We start from the raw sequence: 20,506 nt of genomic DNA, 5'->3' as shown, positions 1-20,506 counted from the left end.
TAGAAGAGACTAGCTGATATCTAACTAAACATCTCATATTATAGATAAAGGAACTGAAAGATGAACTAACTTGTCCAATCATATAACAAATTAATTGCAGAGCTTCTAAGAGAACCCAGATTTCACCAACACCACCTCAATCCAGTGCTCGTTTAACCCTTTTAAAGCAGTTTCTCCAAATACAAATAGACTAGAAGCATATATATGATCCATTTGTGCTTATATAGTACTTTGCTGTAAAAAGCTCTTTCAGTCTGGCTTAATCCTCATAACATTCAAGGAAAGTAAGGAGAGTAGATAAGGTTGTCATCTTCATTCTATAGAACAACCAATGAACAACCATTTGTTGGGTATCCATTATGCACCCAATACACTGCTGGGTACTATGGAAAAAATAGTCCAGAGAAGAATTCGAACAGCTAGAATCTAGGCTTTAACTGATAGTAGTATTATACAGGTTAATCCTCCTTTAAGACTCTTATTCCTCTACCCCATTTGCAAATTTCAACTGCTTTGATACCCAAGACTCACAAGCTTTATGAAGCCCTCTTCACCCAGACCTCTTTTCTTCTAGTTAATTCTCTTGTTTACATCCCAATACCCTGGATCTCTTCTCAAGTAACATAATTCTTTTTCTTCTGCATAGCCTATCCGAATCACTCCTACTTCCACATCAAATCTTTACTCCAAGTATTGTTCAGATGTTTCTTGAACACATCACTCCAGCCCTACCAGAGCCTGGTGATCAAAGTCCTAGTAGCCACAATGGATTCCACACTGACTATTTCCAATGCCAAGTATAGCCACAGTGGCTCTTGGTTCCAGTGCCCACTGTAGTACAAATAGGGTGCATGTCAGCCCTGCAAAGACTTGCTGCAGAGTCTCTAACAGTTGAGAAAGGGTTTAAAATCTTGAGGAGTGGCAGTTGACCTGGGAGAATCATGGAGAGTAGAAGGGTCAATCTGAGCTCTATCTTTGGACTGAAAACCTGCCCTATATTCTGCAGCTTTTCTCTTAAAATTTGTTAGTTTATTTATTTCGTTTGAATCTCCCTAACCTCCTTTGTTCCCATCATCATTTTCCCTTCCTAAATCTTTTGGGGTCTTGAAAAGAGGGTGGACCTTGGGTTTAGCTTTCAAACTTGGTAGACATAGTTTCCCGTAGTCAAATAGGGCCTACCCTTCTTACAAATTATCTCTTTAATTATTGTATCCAACTTTCCTAACCCTATAGACTACAAAACCTCGGGGCTGATTTAGGCAGGTTCCTATTTCAGTCTCACACTCCTGTCTCCCTCCCCCACCTGAAGCTTTCTCTAGAGTTACCTTGTATCCTCTATCCCTTCCAATCAATCCTAAACTTCAATAAAACCTGTTTGTCACCTAATCAAAGCCTTTGGGTACTTCATTAGTTGATTGATAAGAGAGGGAGAAAGGAGTAAGGAAATAACATTCTCTCTGGGTCCTGAAGGGAACTGGAGGTGAGATCTCAATACTTCCTCTGAATCTTCCTTAGTGAACCTGAGAAACTGACTAGAAGCCCTCTAGTCAGTTTCAAGCCATCCTTGGCTGGCCCTAATCTTTGTCTGTAGAAGTGCCCTTCCTATCTGAAGGGCTCAGTCTGATCCCTTTAGTGTCTCTGTCTTCAAACCTGTGTCCCAGTCTGTTTTCCAGGCAGTAGCTGTTTGCCCAAAGTATCTCATCCTATCCTTTACAACTCCTTATACCTCTGTGTTTATATTCCCTAAACCCAGTCATTCCCTTACCTCTCCTACTATCTCAATCTAGTACCTTCACCATTGTATCTTCCTTATCCACTTTACTGCCTTAGGGATCCACAAAAACCCTATCCACAGTGCCTTATCCCCTATTCACTCTACCTTTAGTCCCTTGCCTGCCTTATCCACTATTATAACCCTACCTCTAGGTTAATTTCCTTATTACCTTCAGCCCTTGGTCTCATATCACCCTACTGCCCTATTCCCTTATAACATCTACACCCTATTCCCTCATTACACCACAGATCCAGTTTTATCATTAGAGAGAGAGAAAAAAAGAGAAAGAAAGAGAGAGAGAGAATGGGAGACCTAACTACCAGACAAAAAGGGTTGGTCTGGTTTAGCAACTTTCTAAGGATTCAGGGTTGGAGGGATATTACCATTAGTGGGATTAGAAAGGAATTAAGAGTGTAGGCAGCCTGTGGAAAGAGACGATATTAAAAGGGAGAAAGCATGGAAGAACGACTATGCAAAGATATGGAGATGAAAATGATGAGTTCAAGGAAAATCAAGTTGGCAGTTTGAGATCTAATATATTGTTTGTGTAAAAGGAAATAATATGAAATCAGTGTTGAAAGGCAGACTAGAGCCAGATTCAAATGGCTTTAAATGTCAAGCTGGGGAGTTTGTATCTTATCCTAGACTGGTGATTCCCAAAGTGGGTGCCACCACCCCCTAGTGGGTGCTGCAGCGATCCAGAGGAGTGGTGATGGCCACAGGTACATTTGGGGGCGGTGAATAACCGTAAGGGGGCGGTGATAGTATGTGACGGGGCGCTCAGCAATATTTTTTCATTTCATGGAAAGGGGGTGGCAGGCCAAAAAAATTTGGTGTCCTAGAGTGAAAATTCTTAAGCAGGAGAGTGAGAGTCAAGCTTGTTTAAAAGAGATTTTTTTGGGCAGGATAAATTGGGAGTGGGAAGCAGGAAGACTAAGTAGGAAGTCCCTGCTATGGGACAGGTAAGAGGATGTGAATGCCTGAACTCTGGAGGTGGTTCTGTGAGTAGAAACAAGTGACAAATGCAAGAGATGTCATGAAGGTAGAATGGAGAAGGCTTGGCCCCTGACAGATGTAGAGCTATAGGAAAGGGAGAAAGTGTTAAAGGTGTTCCTGATGTTGTGAACATGAAGATGAATGTAGAAATGACTAAAAGAAACAGGAAGCCTAGAGGAAGCAGTGGGTTTTGTATTCATCCCTGTTCTGAGTATGGCATTTCCAGCCTAGTAGGAGTTGCAAGATAAACATGGCAGGGGGTATTACGTGTTCAAATCTGGCCTCACTTTCTAGCTGTGTGACCCTGTGCAATTCAATTAATCCTAATTACCTAGCCCTTATTGCTCTTCTGCTTTGGAACAGATACTTAGTATCAATTCTAAGACTGAAGACAAGAGGTTTTTTTTAAAAAAGATACACTCTTTTGTTATGTTTTTAATACAATAATGAAACATATAACCAAAATGCAATTTTTCTAACTGTTTATTTACAGTCTAAATTATCAGTGTCATTTAATAAAGATCCTTGTGGGTTTACCTTTTAATTTTTTCATCTCTGAAGTAAATAATATTGAATAATCTATGAAAAAGCTATCAGGATATTCTTGAAAAGTCAGTAGGTATTTGTGGGAAATAAGCGAGACAATAATTTTCTAAAGACCAGACACTACAAAACAGTTTATCTCTTGCAAGTACATATTCTCCCCTTGCATGTGACTCAGCACTGCCTCAAAGGTCATCCTTTCCATAAACACAAAATTTATTTACTACTACTTTAGTGCATATTTCTAAGAGACTTTCCAGCAAAGTGTCCCACTATATCAAAATCTTCTGGTAAATAGCCTGGCCTAGACTCAATGGCAAAAACATTAGAACCATTCATCACCAGCTGTGACCTAATTTTACTTTGCTTCCTACATCCTTACCAATTTACAATAGGCAAATAAAAAGTGTCACCCTTGTTCTGTGAGAATCAGTTCAGTGCAGGGCTGGAATAAAATTAACTCCCTGGTATGACCTTAATCCTTAGCTTCCTCATCTATAAAATGAGTTGAACTACTAAAATGACTTCCAGGTCTAAAGCCATGGTAAATCCACACAATCTCTAGCTAAGTAAGATTTCTTTCTTTCCCATCAAATTCATACTAGGTGCCTTTGTGGTCAGCACTACACACCAAGTACTAAAAAACAAAAATGCAAGTCACTGATTTTGATTTCCAAGAATTGACATTCTAATTGGGAAGAAAAGACTGGCAGAAAAAAAGTTATAAGACACAGGAAACCAAATAATTAAGCAAAATCTTGTGGTATAGACAACAAAGTCTATCTAAGAGAATTAGGAGGACACAGGGTTGGAGCAATTAGAGGAGCCTTCATGGAAGAACTTTCTCCTAGTTGAATCTAGGTTCAGTTCATTGTTAATGTATGCAGTGCCTGTCCAGGATACATACACTGATACCCATCATTTAATGGCTTATCTAAAGAGGCAATAAGGCAGAACAGCTTTGAAAGCAACATGTTGCATTTAGTATATACTTAAAAAAAAAAGCAAAGGGTACATAAAGGAGATTTTCCATTTCACATATTTTTCTGTTCTTTGTAAGTAGAAAAACAAATTTTGACCATTAATTAGATTTAGGGAAAAATACTAAACAGTTTATGCAGTGGGGTTGGTCTTAAAGAAAATAGCCATCTGCTCATCCTAGAAAGGAGTAAAGAGAAAATAGTAAAAGATATGAAAGTTAAAAAAATGACATGATGCCAAGGGAGATAACTGCAAATGGCCTTGATTTTCTCAGTAAAGTATGAGGCAAATTCCTCAGATCTACCTACAAGGTCCTTACCAGCTCCACAATTTTACAATGCACTTAGTCCTAGTTCATGCCAAGCTCCTTATTAGACTGAAATTCCTAGTTTGTATTCTTAAATGTGGTCACAATTTGTTCTAAAGCTACTTCGTATACCAATTCTCTCAGAAAGGTACATGGAGATACCAAAAAAATTTATACACACAAACACACATGTATATATTTGTGTACATACCTATATTTATATAAATATACACACATACATATATACATGTACGTATGTCCTTCCAAAATTGCCAATACATAACTCAGAGCCTGAAAAGGAATCAAAAGAGCAAAAAAAAAAAAAAAAATTCCCTAACATTAAAAACACATGCTATCATTCTGTGGTCCTGGCCATTCTGTAGAATAGTATTTTTTAGCTGACTCAAGTTAAACTCAATGCCATGTTTTTTTGTAAGCTCCAGAAGGAAAAACATTCACAATCTCTTTACCAGAAAACCTAGCTTTCTCGATTACCATCTAAAATTTTGTAAATATTAAAAAGTGGCTTTAAAAAGGAATTTACTTATTAGGGAGTTCTCTATGCCAATGAAATCACACGTCCAGTCCCTGTCACAATAACAAAGTAGACTGACCTAGAAAATACTTCAAAATACACTGACTCTGAAAAGATCTGTTACAACTTTTAGGATCAATTTAAATAAACTCAAAATAAGAATATAAAAACGGTAAGACTTTTAAGAACTGAATTTTATTGAACTGGAGAAATACACAGTCCTGAATTATAGAAAAGATTATTCTCTAAAGTCTTTAGGAGCAATAAAAGTGCCAGTTTCTACTTTGCATCTCATTCCTTCCCACTGAAGACAATGACCCCCATATTCATAAAGGGTCAGCTATCTGGTGGCTTAAATTATATTTAAAAATCTGATAGAGAAAAAGGAAAACTTGGAATTTCTGGCCAGAGACATTTTTAGCTATGATAGCATGTGATCGCTAGACTGAAGAGAGAAAAGCCACCATTGCTAAAACAATTTTCTACCATTGGCCTCTAATTTTAGCAAACCCAAGTACTCTCTGGGTTTATAGCAAATAAATAACAGCTGTCTCAAACAAAAGTGCCAATTTAATACAATGATTTATAGTGCACAGTGACTATTCACCAGAGAAGCTGAATGGTCCAGTTGCCAGGTAATCAATGCTTTCTAAATGACCTTCTTGCCTGACCCAGTTGCAAAGTGGAAAGGGAAGCATAACGAAAGCACTATTCCCTCTTCTTTGATTTGAGCCATATCTTGCTGCTGCTTGTCAGTCGTTTGACCTATCCCCCAAAAATATATTCACTCAACAATCAATCATCCAACAAACATTTATTGTGCACCTACAGAGTGTAAGGCACTGTGGTAACCACTACAGGAGATTCAACAACATTTAAGATTAGTCCCTGCCCTCAAGGAGCTTACATTTTGGTTGAGAAGACAGACATAAACAGATGAAAAACCAAATAAAACAAGACACAAGTAATGGTTTGGAACAATAATGATGTCGGAAAATGTTACATGTAAGCATATTCTTCAGCATTTGCTCAATACAGATTGCACATGACTCCAAGTGAGACATGAGTTGGTGAAGTTATGTTTCTTACAGAATGAAAGTATCTCATTAAGTTGCTGTTCTTGGGCTTATGGTATGCTTCCATTTAGCCATACTGCTGGCATATTGTTTTCTATGGAAACACTGGGTTGGACTCAAAATGAGTCCAGAGCTCCCAGTAAAGCAAAAGGTAAAAGCTAAGCAGGGGTGAATGCTAAATCTATTCGGTCTTTTGAATACCTTGTACTCTAGCAAATTTCCATTTAGATTATTTCTCTTTCTCTTTTTTTAAAAGTTCCAATTATAGAGAGAATAGCTTTCTAGGACTATCCACTCAAACTCTTTATTTCAAAGGTTCACATGAGCTGCAAGCGGTATTATAAAGGTCTGACTGCAAGCTAATTTCCCAATTTGTAGCTAATTACTAAATTACTTAAAAATTAAAGGCAAAGCGGCAGCCACTTTAATGGCAAGGTTTCCCACTTATTTCCTTAATGTCTAAGGACATGGCTCTCTGCCGAGAACAGAAGCTTCCTCTATTTTAGAACAAACTATTCCCAGACCCTAAGTGCTGCTGTGCCAGATGTTTTCTCAGCCATAACTATACTGCTATCTTTGCCTTCACATGTTGAAATTACAGAATAGTTGGAAGGATTCCTCTGATTACTATTCAGTAAGAAAAATCTAAATGTAACCATGGAAAATTTTTCTAAAAAATTAAAATATTTAAAAAATCTAAAAAAATCAAACTCTGATATCTTTTGAGATGTAATGTAATTTTAACATACCTAAATGCGGGTCCTAAGGTATTTTGACTAACAGAACAGAAAGGCAGACAAATGCAAACAACATTATGAAGGAAGCAATAGAAGCAAAAATTGGACAGAAATCACATATGGGGAAGTTTCAGGGTAAATAACAAGAAGGAATGGAAAAGAACTCAAGGCCTTTGATTGAGAGCTGAGTTAAAGAAGCATCTTTCACTGATCAAATTTCATGAACCTCTTTAAAAAGTAGTTTAGAATGTTTGAATCTAATTCAAATGACACAAAAGCATTAGAAAAACACATTAAGGTTTTGATTAATTTTGTCATATCCCAAAAGTTTTTAGCCTCCATTATCAAACATACATTAGAAAGACAGAAACAATTTGCTTTAAGTATGAATTTATTGACGTCAACTTCCATAAGCTAATCATCCTAATACAGAGAGTGATTCGGGAAATAGAGACAATAATAGACCAATGAGAATTAAGTTTGAATGCTCAAAAAAATAATGGTGAGGGCTCCACAAAGAATCTGGAGACCAATTTCAATTATAGCAAGAAACAGTGAAAAGTTGCTAATTTAAACTTTTATCCAGAAACATACATCTATTGCACTGATACCAAATCTGTTACCATATAATTGAGTTTGAAAATATACAAAATCTTTTTTGTTCTTACATATTGAAATTAAAGCCTAATCTTAAAAAGTGCACAGTAAAAACAGCTCAAGGAAATTTCTACAAGATCCATGGTATTGTGTTTTGTTTTGCATTTTATTGTTGACATCAAATTCTATATTTTCCTTACTGGTTACAAATACATTCTAATTATTTCAAAGCCATATACAGCACTGACTTATTACTAGGTCCAATAATACTTCAGTTCTTTGAAAAGGCTGACTCCAGAAATGGACAAGGATTTTCAGCACCTGCAGTTCTGGGCAGCAGCAGCAGCAGCAGCGGAAAGGACAGTCACCTGACTGGCCCAACTCTTTGTAAACTATCGACTTTTGTTCTTTTTAGAATTGCTCTGTATGAAGAAAAAGATGAACAATTAGAAAACAAACTTGAAAAATAAATTCTATAATTGATAAACCAAGTTATCACATTTCAGGAGTTATATCCCAATGGTTTGTTCCTGGCCCTCTTCTCTTCCCTTTCCAGCAATTTTTTTTGGCACTGCTGACTGCTCCTGCTCCCTTCTGCTATATCCTTTTTCTTCCCACTTCTTTCTCCTTTTTCTTTTGTATTTTTTGTATTACCTTCTCCTTGTATTTCCCTTTTGCTTGATCATCTCCCAATTGCTTCTCCTTAAGTTTCCTCATTCAAGTTTATGCCCTAGATTTGCTATTTCCTTTCTGCACCCTCCTCAAAAACAAAACAAAACAAAACAAACCCTTACCTTCTGTTTTAGAATCAGTGCTGTATATTGGTTCTAAGGCAGCAAAGCAGTCAGGACTCGGTAAGGGGGGGTTAGGTGACTTGCCCAGAGTCACACAGTTCAGAAGTGTCTGAGACCAGATTTGAACCTAGGACCTCCCATTTCTAGGCCTGGCTCTCTATCCACTGAACCACCCAGCTACCCCCTCTCTCTGGATAAACACATTATCTCTTATGGATTCAATTAACATCTCTTTATAAGAGATTCTCAAATCAAGCCCTAATTTCTCTCCTGAACTTTAGTCTCATCTAACCATCTCCATCTAGAGGTTAAATAGGCAGTTCTAATACACTAAGTTTAATTAGTATGCCCAATATGGGACCCATCTCCCTAAACCTGACACTTCTTCCAACTTCACTGTTTCTGTGAAGGGTCACCCTTGACTCTTTCCTCTCCCTTATCAGCTATATACAATCAGTTGCCAAATATTGTCAATTCTATCTCTACATCTTTTGCACCAATCCTATTCTCTCCAATCACACTGCAGTGAATCACCTTCTAGTGCAGGTCTTTATCACCTCTTGCCTGAATTATTGCCAAAATCTATTAACTGATGTAAGTTAGGTTTTGCAAGGATTTGCAAGAAGCCATGTCTTTGGGCAGGGTTCCTAGGATGGCATCGGGAATCTCCCAAGACATGGCTTCTTGCAAATCCTTGAAAAACTTAACTTACATTGATCACTCTGCTTCAGTCTCTTCCCTTCCTACTCTATCTTCCACATGTTTGCCAAAATAATCTTCCTAAAATAAAAATCTAACCATATATGAAAAAATTTTAGTGTCCTCCTAATGCTTTAACAATAAAACATAAATTCATAATAACAAGTAAAGTCCTTTACACTGGATTCTAACTGACCTTCTCTTTCACAAATTATGTTCCAGCCAAATTAGACTACCACCTGTTCCCAGAACTGGATGTGCCATTTCCAACTTTTGTGTATCTGCCTGGGGGCTTCCATCAATGTTCAGAATGCACTCCCTTCTCATGTTGGCTTGCTATAATCCTCAATTTACTTTGAAACTGAACTCATGTGCCATCTTGTATAGGAAGCTTTTCCTGACTGACCATCTTCATCATTAATCTTCCATATCTAAATCTCCTCTTGGGTGCCTTCCAGTTCTAGATCTAGGAATCTCTGATGTGTTCCCCAGTTGAATATAAGGTCTTTGAAGCCTGTTTCTGATTCTTGTTTGTCTTTGTACCTACAATAACTTATGCATAGTAGGTATTTAATAAATATTTGTTGAATTGGATCTTATTCACTTTCATGGTTTTAATTTCCTTTTCTGAGGCCCAAATTTTGATTTCTGGCCCTGACCTATGTAAAAGATGGGGCACCAGGGATGTTAAAATGTGACCTAAATGATTTGTGGGTACACAAACTGGGTTGAAGGAGAGACAGGACCAACCAGGTTCGGGAGACCAAAGTTCACTACTAAGCTGGTAACTGTCAAGAATGGCTGTTGGCCCCAACAGTCACCCAGCTCACCCTAGGCCAGGGTCTATGGAATCAGCAAGCAAGGTAAAGGTTTTTAACAGTTTAATTGTGAGTAACTAAATAAAGATGGGATAGGGGATTCTACACTTGAAAACCTAAAGGGCAAACCACAGGGACAAGGGGAGGACTTGACTACTCTAATCTAATTGACCTAAGCCAGGCAGGGCCCAAAGGAGCAGTACTGGAGTCACTGGGAAGGCTGCTTCAAACCTGATTCCAGCCAGGTTTGGCCAGCACAGCTAAAGGGCGGCTTTGGGGCTCACAGTTATCCAAGGATGACCACAGGATGCCAAGAGCCAAAGTGATCCAAGGTACCCAGATAGAGAGAGTGAGCTTGAGATGCTGTCCACCAGATCCCAAACCCCTTCTCCAGTTGGTGCAGCTCTGCAGGCCTTGTCTACTTTGCTGAAAGCCTCCACTACTCAGGATCCCAGGGAATCTGGATGCAGGGTTTCCTTAACTCTGAGATCTCCCAGGACTAGCAACAGTTTGTGCCCACCACTAATGGAGTCTCTCTCAGGAGCACAAGCCTACTTCCTGCTCCTTCATTTCATCTTGGAATCCTCCAGCCCTTCCTGCTAGGTCCAACACTATTGCTAAATAAATTACTAAATAAACCCTCACAACACCTATCTTGTGATCGATCTCTAGACACACATCTCCAACAATTTAGGACATCTTGTTCTATTATAATAGTCAAAAAACTGATTTCACAGAATTTGGGCTCTCTTCTTTCTGGACAAGGTTTCACACAGCTCCAAAAATAATCTTCCTAATACATAGGGCTGGCCATTTTCACCACTCAAAAGAATTCAATGGCTCCCTACTTCTCTAATGACAAAATAAATACCAATTCCTTGGTATGGAATTTAAGACCTCCACAATTTGGTTCCAACCTACCTTTTCAGATTTATTTCACACTCTTCTTCATGTAGTCTATGTTCCAACCAAGTTCAACTACCAGCTTGATGCCAGTTTGATCTTGCCACATTTGAATACTCCCTGTATTCACAAAGGCAACTCCACCATTTCTGTAATGTCCTCCCTCTTTATCTCCCCAATTAAATTTCCTCTTCCCAAAAAGTTTAGCTTCAGGGGCAGCTGGGTGTTTCAGTGGATGGAGAGCCAGACTTAGAGATGGGAGGCCCTAGGTTCAAATGTGGCCTCAGACCCTTTTAGCTGTGTGACCCTGGGCAAGTTACTTAACCTCCATTGCATAGCCCTTACCACTCTTCTGCCTTGGAACCATTACACAGTATTGATTCTAAGACTGAAAGTAAGGGTGAAAAAAAATGCTTAGCCTTGGTGCCACATCTCCATGAAGTCGAAGGGATGGTGTAGATAAGACTGTTAGATCTGAAGTCAAGGGAACTTGAGTTCAAATTCAGCCTCACTAGGTGTGTAGTCCTGAGCAAGTCACTTAACTTCTGTCTGCCTAAGTTTCCTCATCTAATACATATAGATAATAATATCTAACACCATGGGGTCCTATGAGGATCAAATGAGATGACAATATTATTATTAAAGTCTTCTCTGGCCCCCTCAGCTCAAAAAGTTTTTCTAAAGCATATTGTCTTTTGCTTGGTTCTCATCAAATCCTGGAATTACACATGTACCATCCTCCCAGTAGATTTCATACCACCTGAAGCCAGTGCCTGTCATTTTTTAATTTTTGCAACCCTAGCATGTAACACAGTATCTTGAACACAGCAGGCTTTTAATAAATGTTTGTCAAATTGAATTGAATGTCTCACTGTGGCCTCAAATTCAATATGTCGAAAGCTGAATTTAATATCTTTTCCTTAAATCTTCTCTTCCTTCTGACTTTAATACATTTCATTTTCTGCTACCACTATGCATCTAGTTTTCCATGTTTTCATCTTTAGGGTTAGTTTTGATTCCTCCTATTCCTTCTCTTCTGGTATATAACCAGTTACCAAATCAATTCAACCTAAACAACATTTCTCAGATCCACATCCTCTTCTCTTTTCTGCCTAACATAGGTCTTCATTATCTTTAAGAATAGCCTCTTCCTTTTCCTCTCTCATCCCCCCTCTAATTCATCTTTCATAGTGATACCAGATAATCTTTCTGATGTATAAAGTTATGTCTTTCTTCAGCTCAAAATACTTTGAGTGGCATCTTAAAACCTCTCAAAGTTCAAATTAAATACCTGACATTCAAAGTCCTACACAATCTGGCACCCTTTTAGCATTCCAACCTTATTTCATATTACTTTTTCCTGATCTCTGAACATGACCTGGAATATTTTGTCTATGCCTCAGTTCACACTGTTACATAAGCTTAAAGTGACCTTCCTTCTTGTATGATTGTTAAATTCCTGCCCATTCTTTGAACCCACCTCAAATCTCAACTGTTAAATATTTCCCTGATTCCTCCTTTGGATAAGCATGCTTGTTTTGCATAGAACTAGGCTTGTTTTGCAACTCTAATATAATTATCATGTATTGTAATTCATGTTATTACGATAACATGAATACAATCATTATTTTTTATCTTATTCCCTAAGTGGACTGTAAACTCCATCAGATCAATGACCATGTCTTCCCTATTCTTAGTATTGTCCCGAGTGTAGCACTATCCTCTATACTCACTAAGTACTGTTATAGGGAAAGCAGGGAAAGCAGGAAATACCAAGGCAGAGGCAGGGAGAGAATTCCAGAACTCTGGTGACAGTGACTGAGCTGGGACAGTTGCTCTTTGGAGGTACTGGGCTTGCTCTCTGGAAGACCTTGTCTGTGTGGACTGATCCTTCAAGCCTTTCACCTGCTAGGAAGTGGTTGAGTCTGGTTTAAACTGCACAGGTGGACTATGTTAGTAAGATCCTTACTCCCCTTACTTTTGGATTTATACCTGCTACTGCTGTGATTCAACTGGATTCCTGCCAAACCCAGAGGACAACAGTTGTGAGATATCCCTTGCTGACCCAGTGGACCTGTATACCTTCCAGCTTTCCCTTACTCTAAATTACTGGGGGGAGAGAAGGTATTTTGGTTAGGATATAGAATAGGCAGCTGTGGATCTAGAGGTAGAGATAAGTGTAGTAATATCTACTCGAATCCTATTGGACTTTAGTGGGAGGGATTTGTCTTAAGACTCAGTAAGATCATCCCCCTCCCCTCCCCTCCCTGTCCTAGATTATAATAAAACCCTGTTTTACAACATAATGATAACTTGTCAGTTTCTCCCTGAAATCCTTCCCAAATCTAAAGGACTTCTGATAACTGGCCCAAAGGACTATTTCATCTAGTGCCTAGAAAAAAACATCTAAACCTTAAACCCTACCTACAATATTTATATTTTATTTACTTCAGTACACAGTAAATATTTACTAGATTTGAACATTGTGTGTCAAGTCCTCTAACTTCCCGAGCTTTGTTTTCCTATCTGTAAAAGGAGGAGGTTGAATTAGATAGCTTCTGAAGTCCCTCATGGCTCTAAGTCCTTCTGTGCCACATTTTCACAATTTGGCTTCAAAAAAAAAGAAAAAATATAATGCTTCATTTGTAAAACCATTTCTTGTTCTTAAGTCATCCAACATTTCTTCTACTTATTAAAATATTGTGCTTCTGTACATTTCACCAATTCCTTCCTTCCTACGCTTTGCAATTCCCCCTGCCAATTCCACCCACCAATTATAATGTGAGAAAACTACTGACTTGGCATCTATCAAAACCACACATATTTATTTTAATCTGAAGTCAAAGGGGCTCCATAAAATTGGCTAAAAACCTTTTTACCAGCACTCTTTTTTTGTTGCTTAAATGGCTTTTCCCATTGTTGTGCTATCTCTAAATATCTTTGTTTGAAAAGGAAAAAAAAGTTAATCACTCAGGAAACCATTTTAATCATATTCCTACATTTAGCTATTAAATAAGTATTTAATGGAATGAATACAAGTGAGAAATACATATAATACAAAGAACATGCTAATGGCAGCCAAAATTTTTCAGGATGTTTATGTGGTATCCAATAGTGAGTGCACTAACTCAACAATAGTCTGAGGCTTTATCTGACAAATTGAATTAACAGCGAACGGAAAAAAAAAATTCTAAACAAGTGACAATCATTATGTGAATGACTAAAATGTAATCTAACAATCTAGAAAAAGAATACATGAATGGGTTGAGTTTTATTAACTACTGGTGTTGGGCAGTTTTAGAAATAGCTTTAAAACTTTTTCCTAAGGGTACTAGAATTCACTTGAAAATACCCTAGATACGTAAAAGTAACCATTGTCCAAACATCTGAGGGAAAGGGTGCTTGGGGGAGGGGGGGCAACATCCAGAAACTGAATTTAACAAATTCTTTCACTTTAGGAAAAAATGTCTCCCTCACTAACAGTAATAGATCAGTTTTCCAAAAATCTGTTACTTGTTATCTGAATAATGGGAGATGAAACAAGTCTTCTTTAAAACTAAAATTAATGAATTAGTTCTGAGGAAACCCATAATGTAAGTTTCCATAATGCTGGGTTGAAAGCTACCATCTGAACCAACATTTTTGTTCCCTATCACTAGAAATATACTCAATAAAGATATCCTTGCTCCAATTTTGAACACAAATGTGGCTTAAAAGAGCTTACAGAAAAATCAGACAAATCAGACTTTACCATCACATTCAAATAAACAAGAATCCACAAATTTAGCAAATATCACTTGTGGTAAAATACCAAGATAAAGGCCTCTAAGGTGCTATAGATTCCTCTTTCCCTCCCATTAGGTAAACTTGTGTTAATGATATGGCAACAGAAAACCATGGGTACTGTGAGAACATGGGCAGATAAAGAAAAACCAAAGATCTTTTAAAGAGATGCCTCAAATGTAGTTTTCTGAGGTGTCTATATCCTCAGAGGCCATAAAAAGAATCATACTGGTTCATCTCATTTTTTTGCATGACATCATAAGGGAGACACACAAAAACAATTTCCATGGTAACCAAGGTAGAAACAAATACCTTAAAATCATAATGAGAAGCAACTGATACAAAGTAAAAATTCCTAATATACTGAGATAATGAATTTCCAGAAAGATTAATTAATCAGCTAGCCTGTCATAACCTAGATTGGCAATAGTCCTATGGCTAGCAAACTATCACCTCCAACCCTCCAATCCTTGTGATTCAGAGTTGTAATCCACAAAGTATAAAATATCTGTCCTCTGTGAGCTCTCCCTAGAATGCTAATCTCCTTCCCCCACTGCCTTCCCTCCCATTTAGTACCCTCAAATCTCAATCCTGAAATTCACCTTCTAAAGATTTTTCCCTCTCGTGCTTTCCATCTTTTTGTGCTCATAGAAATCTAACTTCCAGAAAACACCTCATCTTTGGACATGCTTTCCAATACTGGTCAATTGCCTTCTTCATGTCTCTTAAGCATATTCCTTACACTCCTTTGTTACTTGTAGGGACTGCCCTACTACAAGCATTCAAAAACCTCTTCTCTGAGGCTCACACAATATGTCAACATGGCCCTGTCCAAATACTTGTGGCTATCATGTCCAGACCCCAAGGTCTCTCACCCTCCTTTCTCAATGAGTTTAGGAGCTGGTTCATTCTTCTCTATCATAATTACTACCCCCATTCTTAGAGACTTCACTATTCACTGATTTCTTCCCAAACTCCTTGTCCTTCAGTTTTATCAATATCTTCAGTTCCCACAGCCTACATCTTCACTCTACCTCAGCAATCCTCAGAGGTAATAATCACATTTATACCATTTTCACAAACTTTAATGCCAAAGTTCCCTTTTCTGATCACAATTTCCTGTCTTTTCATCTCTCCCTCTGCCTCTACTCCTCAAAACATAGTCTCCATTGTCACTGCTCCCAGTTCAAGTCCATCACTCCTTCTTTGGCCTAATTTTTTTCCATGGTTTGGATTCCAGAATGAAACAGTATGACCACAAACCATCTTCCATCCTTGGCTCCCTAGACCAGTGATGGCAAACCTTTTAAAGGGGCAGGTGATGTCCTCAGGTGCGTGGGGAGCAGCAGCCTGCCCCTCATCACTCTGGCAAACCCTATGCTAAGGCAACAGTGCGCATGCCCACAGAGAGGGCTCTGAGTGCCCCCCTAGAATGTGTGACCATGGCCCTAGACGCATTCGCCTATCACTTGTTACACCTAGTCAATCTTCACACATCTGAATCCTGCCCTCATCATTCACCTTCTCTACTCCCAGTTGCTGAAGGAAGTAATGCAGTCTTGCCAAATGGCATTTATAACTTTTTATATCTTCCTTGCTCTCCCTCTCAAAGAAAGATCTCTACTCTTTTACTGAGAAAAATCAAGACCATTTACCATCTTCTTCAAGTTCCCTTACTCTACACTTCAAAATCCTTCTAGATTTCCCATTCCTTCCTTCCTTGCCATGGCCAATCCCTCTGTTTATACCTCAGACTGACCACCCACACCCACATCCAATCAGTTCCATTTCCTTCAGGAATCTGTGCATGTCAATCATTTTATTCCTCTTTCTCATATTCAAACTTTTCCCTTCTATTGGCTCCTCTATAGCCCAGAAATGTTCAGGTATTCACAACTTGTAAAAACCCATCTCTTCTAACTGTACTCCATTCTCTTGTCACTCAAAGAGCTGTCTGCATTCCTGGGCTCCATTTCCTTTCTATCCACCCATTTCTCTACCCTTTGTAATCTGGCTTCCTCCCAAATCAAAACTACCAAACCCACTGCCTCAAAAAGTAACTCAAAGAAATTTAACTTTTAAATTCAAGTCTTTTTTCAGTCCTCCTCCTCTTCACCACTTTTGATGCCTCTAACCACTTCTCTTCCTGGCTAGCCTCTTTTCCCTTGGCTTCCATGATATTGCTCTGGTTCTCCATCTATAGGCCTGTCTCTGACTTCTCTGCTCTTCTGCTGCTCATCCCTATCTGATAAGGCATTGTTACTGTTTATGCATTTGTCTTGGTCCCTTTCCTCTCTCTTCATTCCCCCCCCCCCCCCCCCGAGTATCTCATCAGCTCCCATAGAGTCAATTTTCTTCTTTATGGAGATGACTCTCACATCTCCAGCCCAATCTCTGACCAGAATCCCAGTCTTACACTGTCAGTGACTTACTAGATATCTCCATCTGGACATCCCATCAGCATTTCACACTCAATATGTCTAAGATCAAACTCAACATCTTTCTTTCTAAATTCTCTCCTCCTCTAAATTCCACTATTTCTATTTAGGACAAAGTCAGGCTCCAAGTCGCCAAGGTTTACAACATCCTGGATTACTAGCTCTCTCCCTCTCATATCTAATCAGTTGCTAAGTCAAATACTTAATTTTACTTCCATAAGATCTCTAGTAATTGTCTTACTTCTCTCCACTTACTTAGTAACAACCTTAATTGAATTTCTTACCACCTCTTACCTGTTCAATTGCAAGGGTTTTCTAATTAATCTCCTTGTCTCTTGCTGCTCCTTTTTACAATACATTCTCATGATGGCCAAAATACTCAAAGACAACTATGAATGTCATTTCCCTGCTCGAGAATCTTCAGTAGTTCCCTACTGTATATTTAACAAAATACATATTTTTTTCAGTGTGGCAAAATTTAAAGTCCTCTCCCATTATTCTTTTCATATAATTTGAGGAATACCAGCTATTCCTAGAATTCAACATGTAACTGTCTGCTTCTATGCATAAACACAAACTGTCTACTGCCTAGAATGCACTCCTCCTTCATTTCCAGATTTCAGAATCCTTTTGTTGTTAAGTCATTTCTGACTCTTCGTGACCCCATTTGGGATATTCATGGAAAAGATACTGGTATAGTTTGCCATTCCCTTTTCCAGCTCATTTTACAGATGAAGAAACTGAGGCAAACAGTTAAATAATCTGTTCTGGGTCACAGAGCTAGTAAGTATCTGAGGCCAGATTTGAACTCAAGAAAGATTCCAGACCTGTAGCTATCCTGGGCTATCTAACTGCTCTAAGAATCCTTATCCTTTCTTAAAATCTCAACTTTGGTACTATCTTTTCTGGCAAGCCACTCCATTTTTCCCACTTCTTAGTGTTCTTTACCTACTCAAACTATATTTTATATATTTATATGTAGAGGTTCTTTATTTCCCATCCCCACAGGAGAATCAGTAAGTTCCATGAGGGCAAGGCCTATTTTATTTTTTTCTTTGTATTACCAGCATCTTATATAGTAGTTGCATATTTTAAGCACGAGAAATATTTGTTCAATTGAATTGAAAAAAAAAAAGACAACAAATACTCCAAGACTAAGTTAAAAGTGGTCTGTAAGTCCACAGACCATGACTTCATATTACTATTAGAGCACTCATGATGTGCTAGGTACTAAAGAATACATCTGTAATATGGTACCTGACCTTCAAGAGTTTACATTCAAAAGTAATTTTATACATATGCAGACATTATTTTTCTGTGTGTATTTGCATATGTAGTTAATTTTTCACTGGCAAGTGATCTCAATGTGGAAGGTCATCCCTCCATAGACGAAAATCACAATTTATCCATACTGGCCCTTCAAGTACAACTCTTTTCTTTGCATCCAAAACAAAGGGTCTATCCAACTAATTAGGGGTCTTCTTCACATAATGATAACATTGTAAGGATATCAATGGTGCACTTAGGCTTGTATATCCTTCTTTCTCTCTCTAAATGATTAGTCTATCTTTTTTTCCAGTCAGATGTTTCTCTTATGACATCTTTTGTGCTACTAAGTACTCATTTGCTAAGTACTGGAGCCCACTTACACTCCACAAGTGCTTCTCCATTCCACTCTGGAGGATCCTCAACTTCCGATCTTTGGAGAATGGTGTTGTGTGACTCATCCATCAATTAATTTGTAGCCCCCAGTAGTGAGAGTTGGCCCCAGCAAAATCACAGCCATAATTTAGAAACAGCTAGACATGTAGCCTAGGCATCATGTGAGGCCCTCAAACCCCTCCTTTCTAAACCCTCCCTGCTGTATTTTATAAAAACTGAATGTTCTTCCAAGAAATTACTGATGCAAGAATTCGGTAAGAAGCTTGGCTATATGGTTACATATTTACCTGTGATTTATTATCCTATAGAAAACTCTAAGTTTCGATGAGGTATACTAAATCATTGTACTGTGAAAAGGGAATTACTCTCCCTTTGTGTGTGTGTGCTTAGTACAATACCTGAAATACAGTAAATGCTTAATAAATGCTTACTAATAAAAGTTTATCATAAAAACTTTTCTAAGTGTGGTCCTGGGCAAGTCATTTTAACCTCCACTATCTGGTCTTTACCACTCTTCTTCCTTGGAACCTATACTTAGTATTCATTCTAAGATGGAAGAGAAGGGTTAAAAAAAAAAAGAGGAAATAGTTAATCGTGATTTACACTATTCCATTCATTTCCTTTTGTGTAACATTAAGAGTTTTCCTAAATCAATGGCATTAGATTTATTTTCACTGCATATCACACTTTCTTCTCATTTGTTTTCTTCTAGTTTCATATTAAATGTGATAACTGCCCTGTGTCATTAACAGTCTGACTGTACACAACTGATCCAAGGACTCTTACATCAATAATGAGTTGTTTTCTCTCAAAATATAATCAATTTTCTTTTTCCTATGTTGATACCCTGTTTCTAGTGCCTCCTAATTCTTCTCTCAAATAAAGTATTCATGATATTTAGGCATCAGCTTCTCTGCAGACAACAAATTATATTTTCTAACATTTTTCATTATGTCCATTTTTTCCTGTAAAAATCACAAACTATCAAAATATGTATACGCTGATTTAATTTGGAGATTTTTATCAAGTTCTTAGGTTTTCCCTACTTCTTTATCCTTTGCAACAATGGCCTAGAAATTTCAATTGTTTAATGGTAGTCACTTAGAGATACTTAACATGAGTTACAGTAAAAGATAAGCATATGTCTTACAAAATGATTTTTCTTGTTGCCTTTGGATTCACAATAAAACTAACTCTGCTAATTCCTTTAGCCTCTCCAAGGATGGTATATGAGCAATCTAAGTTGCAACTTCCTTTTTTGCACATATATATCAACATGACCTTTCTACATATGTGTAATAGTATAAATAATCACATAACATCTACTTTATCCAAGTCTAAAGAATAACAGAACTGTGGGAATTCAAAGGGCTTCCTCTCACAATCAGGAAGATAACCAAAGAACCTTTGCCCTGAACTGCAAAATAACTGTCACAAGAAAGCATCTTTTTTTACATAAACACACAGAAGCAATCTTTTCAGGGAAACACTTGACCTAAGCTGCTCTGTATAATCTGTCACCAGTGTAATAGCAGGCACATTATTAGGAATGAAGATGCTAATCAGTAAACACTGAACAAGACTTCAGTGTTCAGATCTTTTTAGCATACAATTCTACAAAGAACTTAATAACCTACTTTTAGACACAGAATCGATTAAATGAGAGTATACACGCTATTTGGAAAAATGATTTATAACAATCACAAAAAGGCTTTTTAACACTTATATTTTATGATAGCACTAAAGTACAAGTATAAATATTATGTATATAATTATAGATTATATTATATACAAATATACCCACATATAGAGATAGGGACTAGCCCTATGAATTCAAAGGGACTCTTTAGATGAGGAAACTTT

General features: G+C 37.8%; 1 protein-coding gene across 1 annotated transcript in view; it reads right to left on the bottom strand.

Moving 5' to 3' along the window:
• Positions 1-7,322: 7,322 nt before the first annotated feature.
• PPP1R21 (protein phosphatase 1 regulatory subunit 21) overlaps positions 7,323-20,506 on the bottom strand; it is a 104,179-nt gene continuing 90,995 nt past the window's right edge. Inside the window, exon 22 of the mRNA XM_044663301.1 lies at positions 7,323-7,968. Coding sequence (XP_044519236.1) covers positions 7,939-7,968 — 30 coding nt within the window. The 3' untranslated portion in view covers positions 7,323-7,938. The remainder of the gene's footprint in view (positions 7,969-20,506) is intronic.

This window comes from Gracilinanus agilis, chromosome 2 (genome assembly GCF_016433145.1).
Source record: "Gracilinanus agilis isolate LMUSP501 chromosome 2, AgileGrace, whole genome shotgun sequence".
In the NCBI taxonomy this organism is placed as follows: domain Eukaryota; kingdom Metazoa; phylum Chordata; class Mammalia; order Didelphimorphia; family Didelphidae; genus Gracilinanus; species Gracilinanus agilis.
The sequence above is the reverse complement of the archived record's forward strand: the minus strand, read 5'-3'. Positions and strand labels throughout refer to the sequence as shown.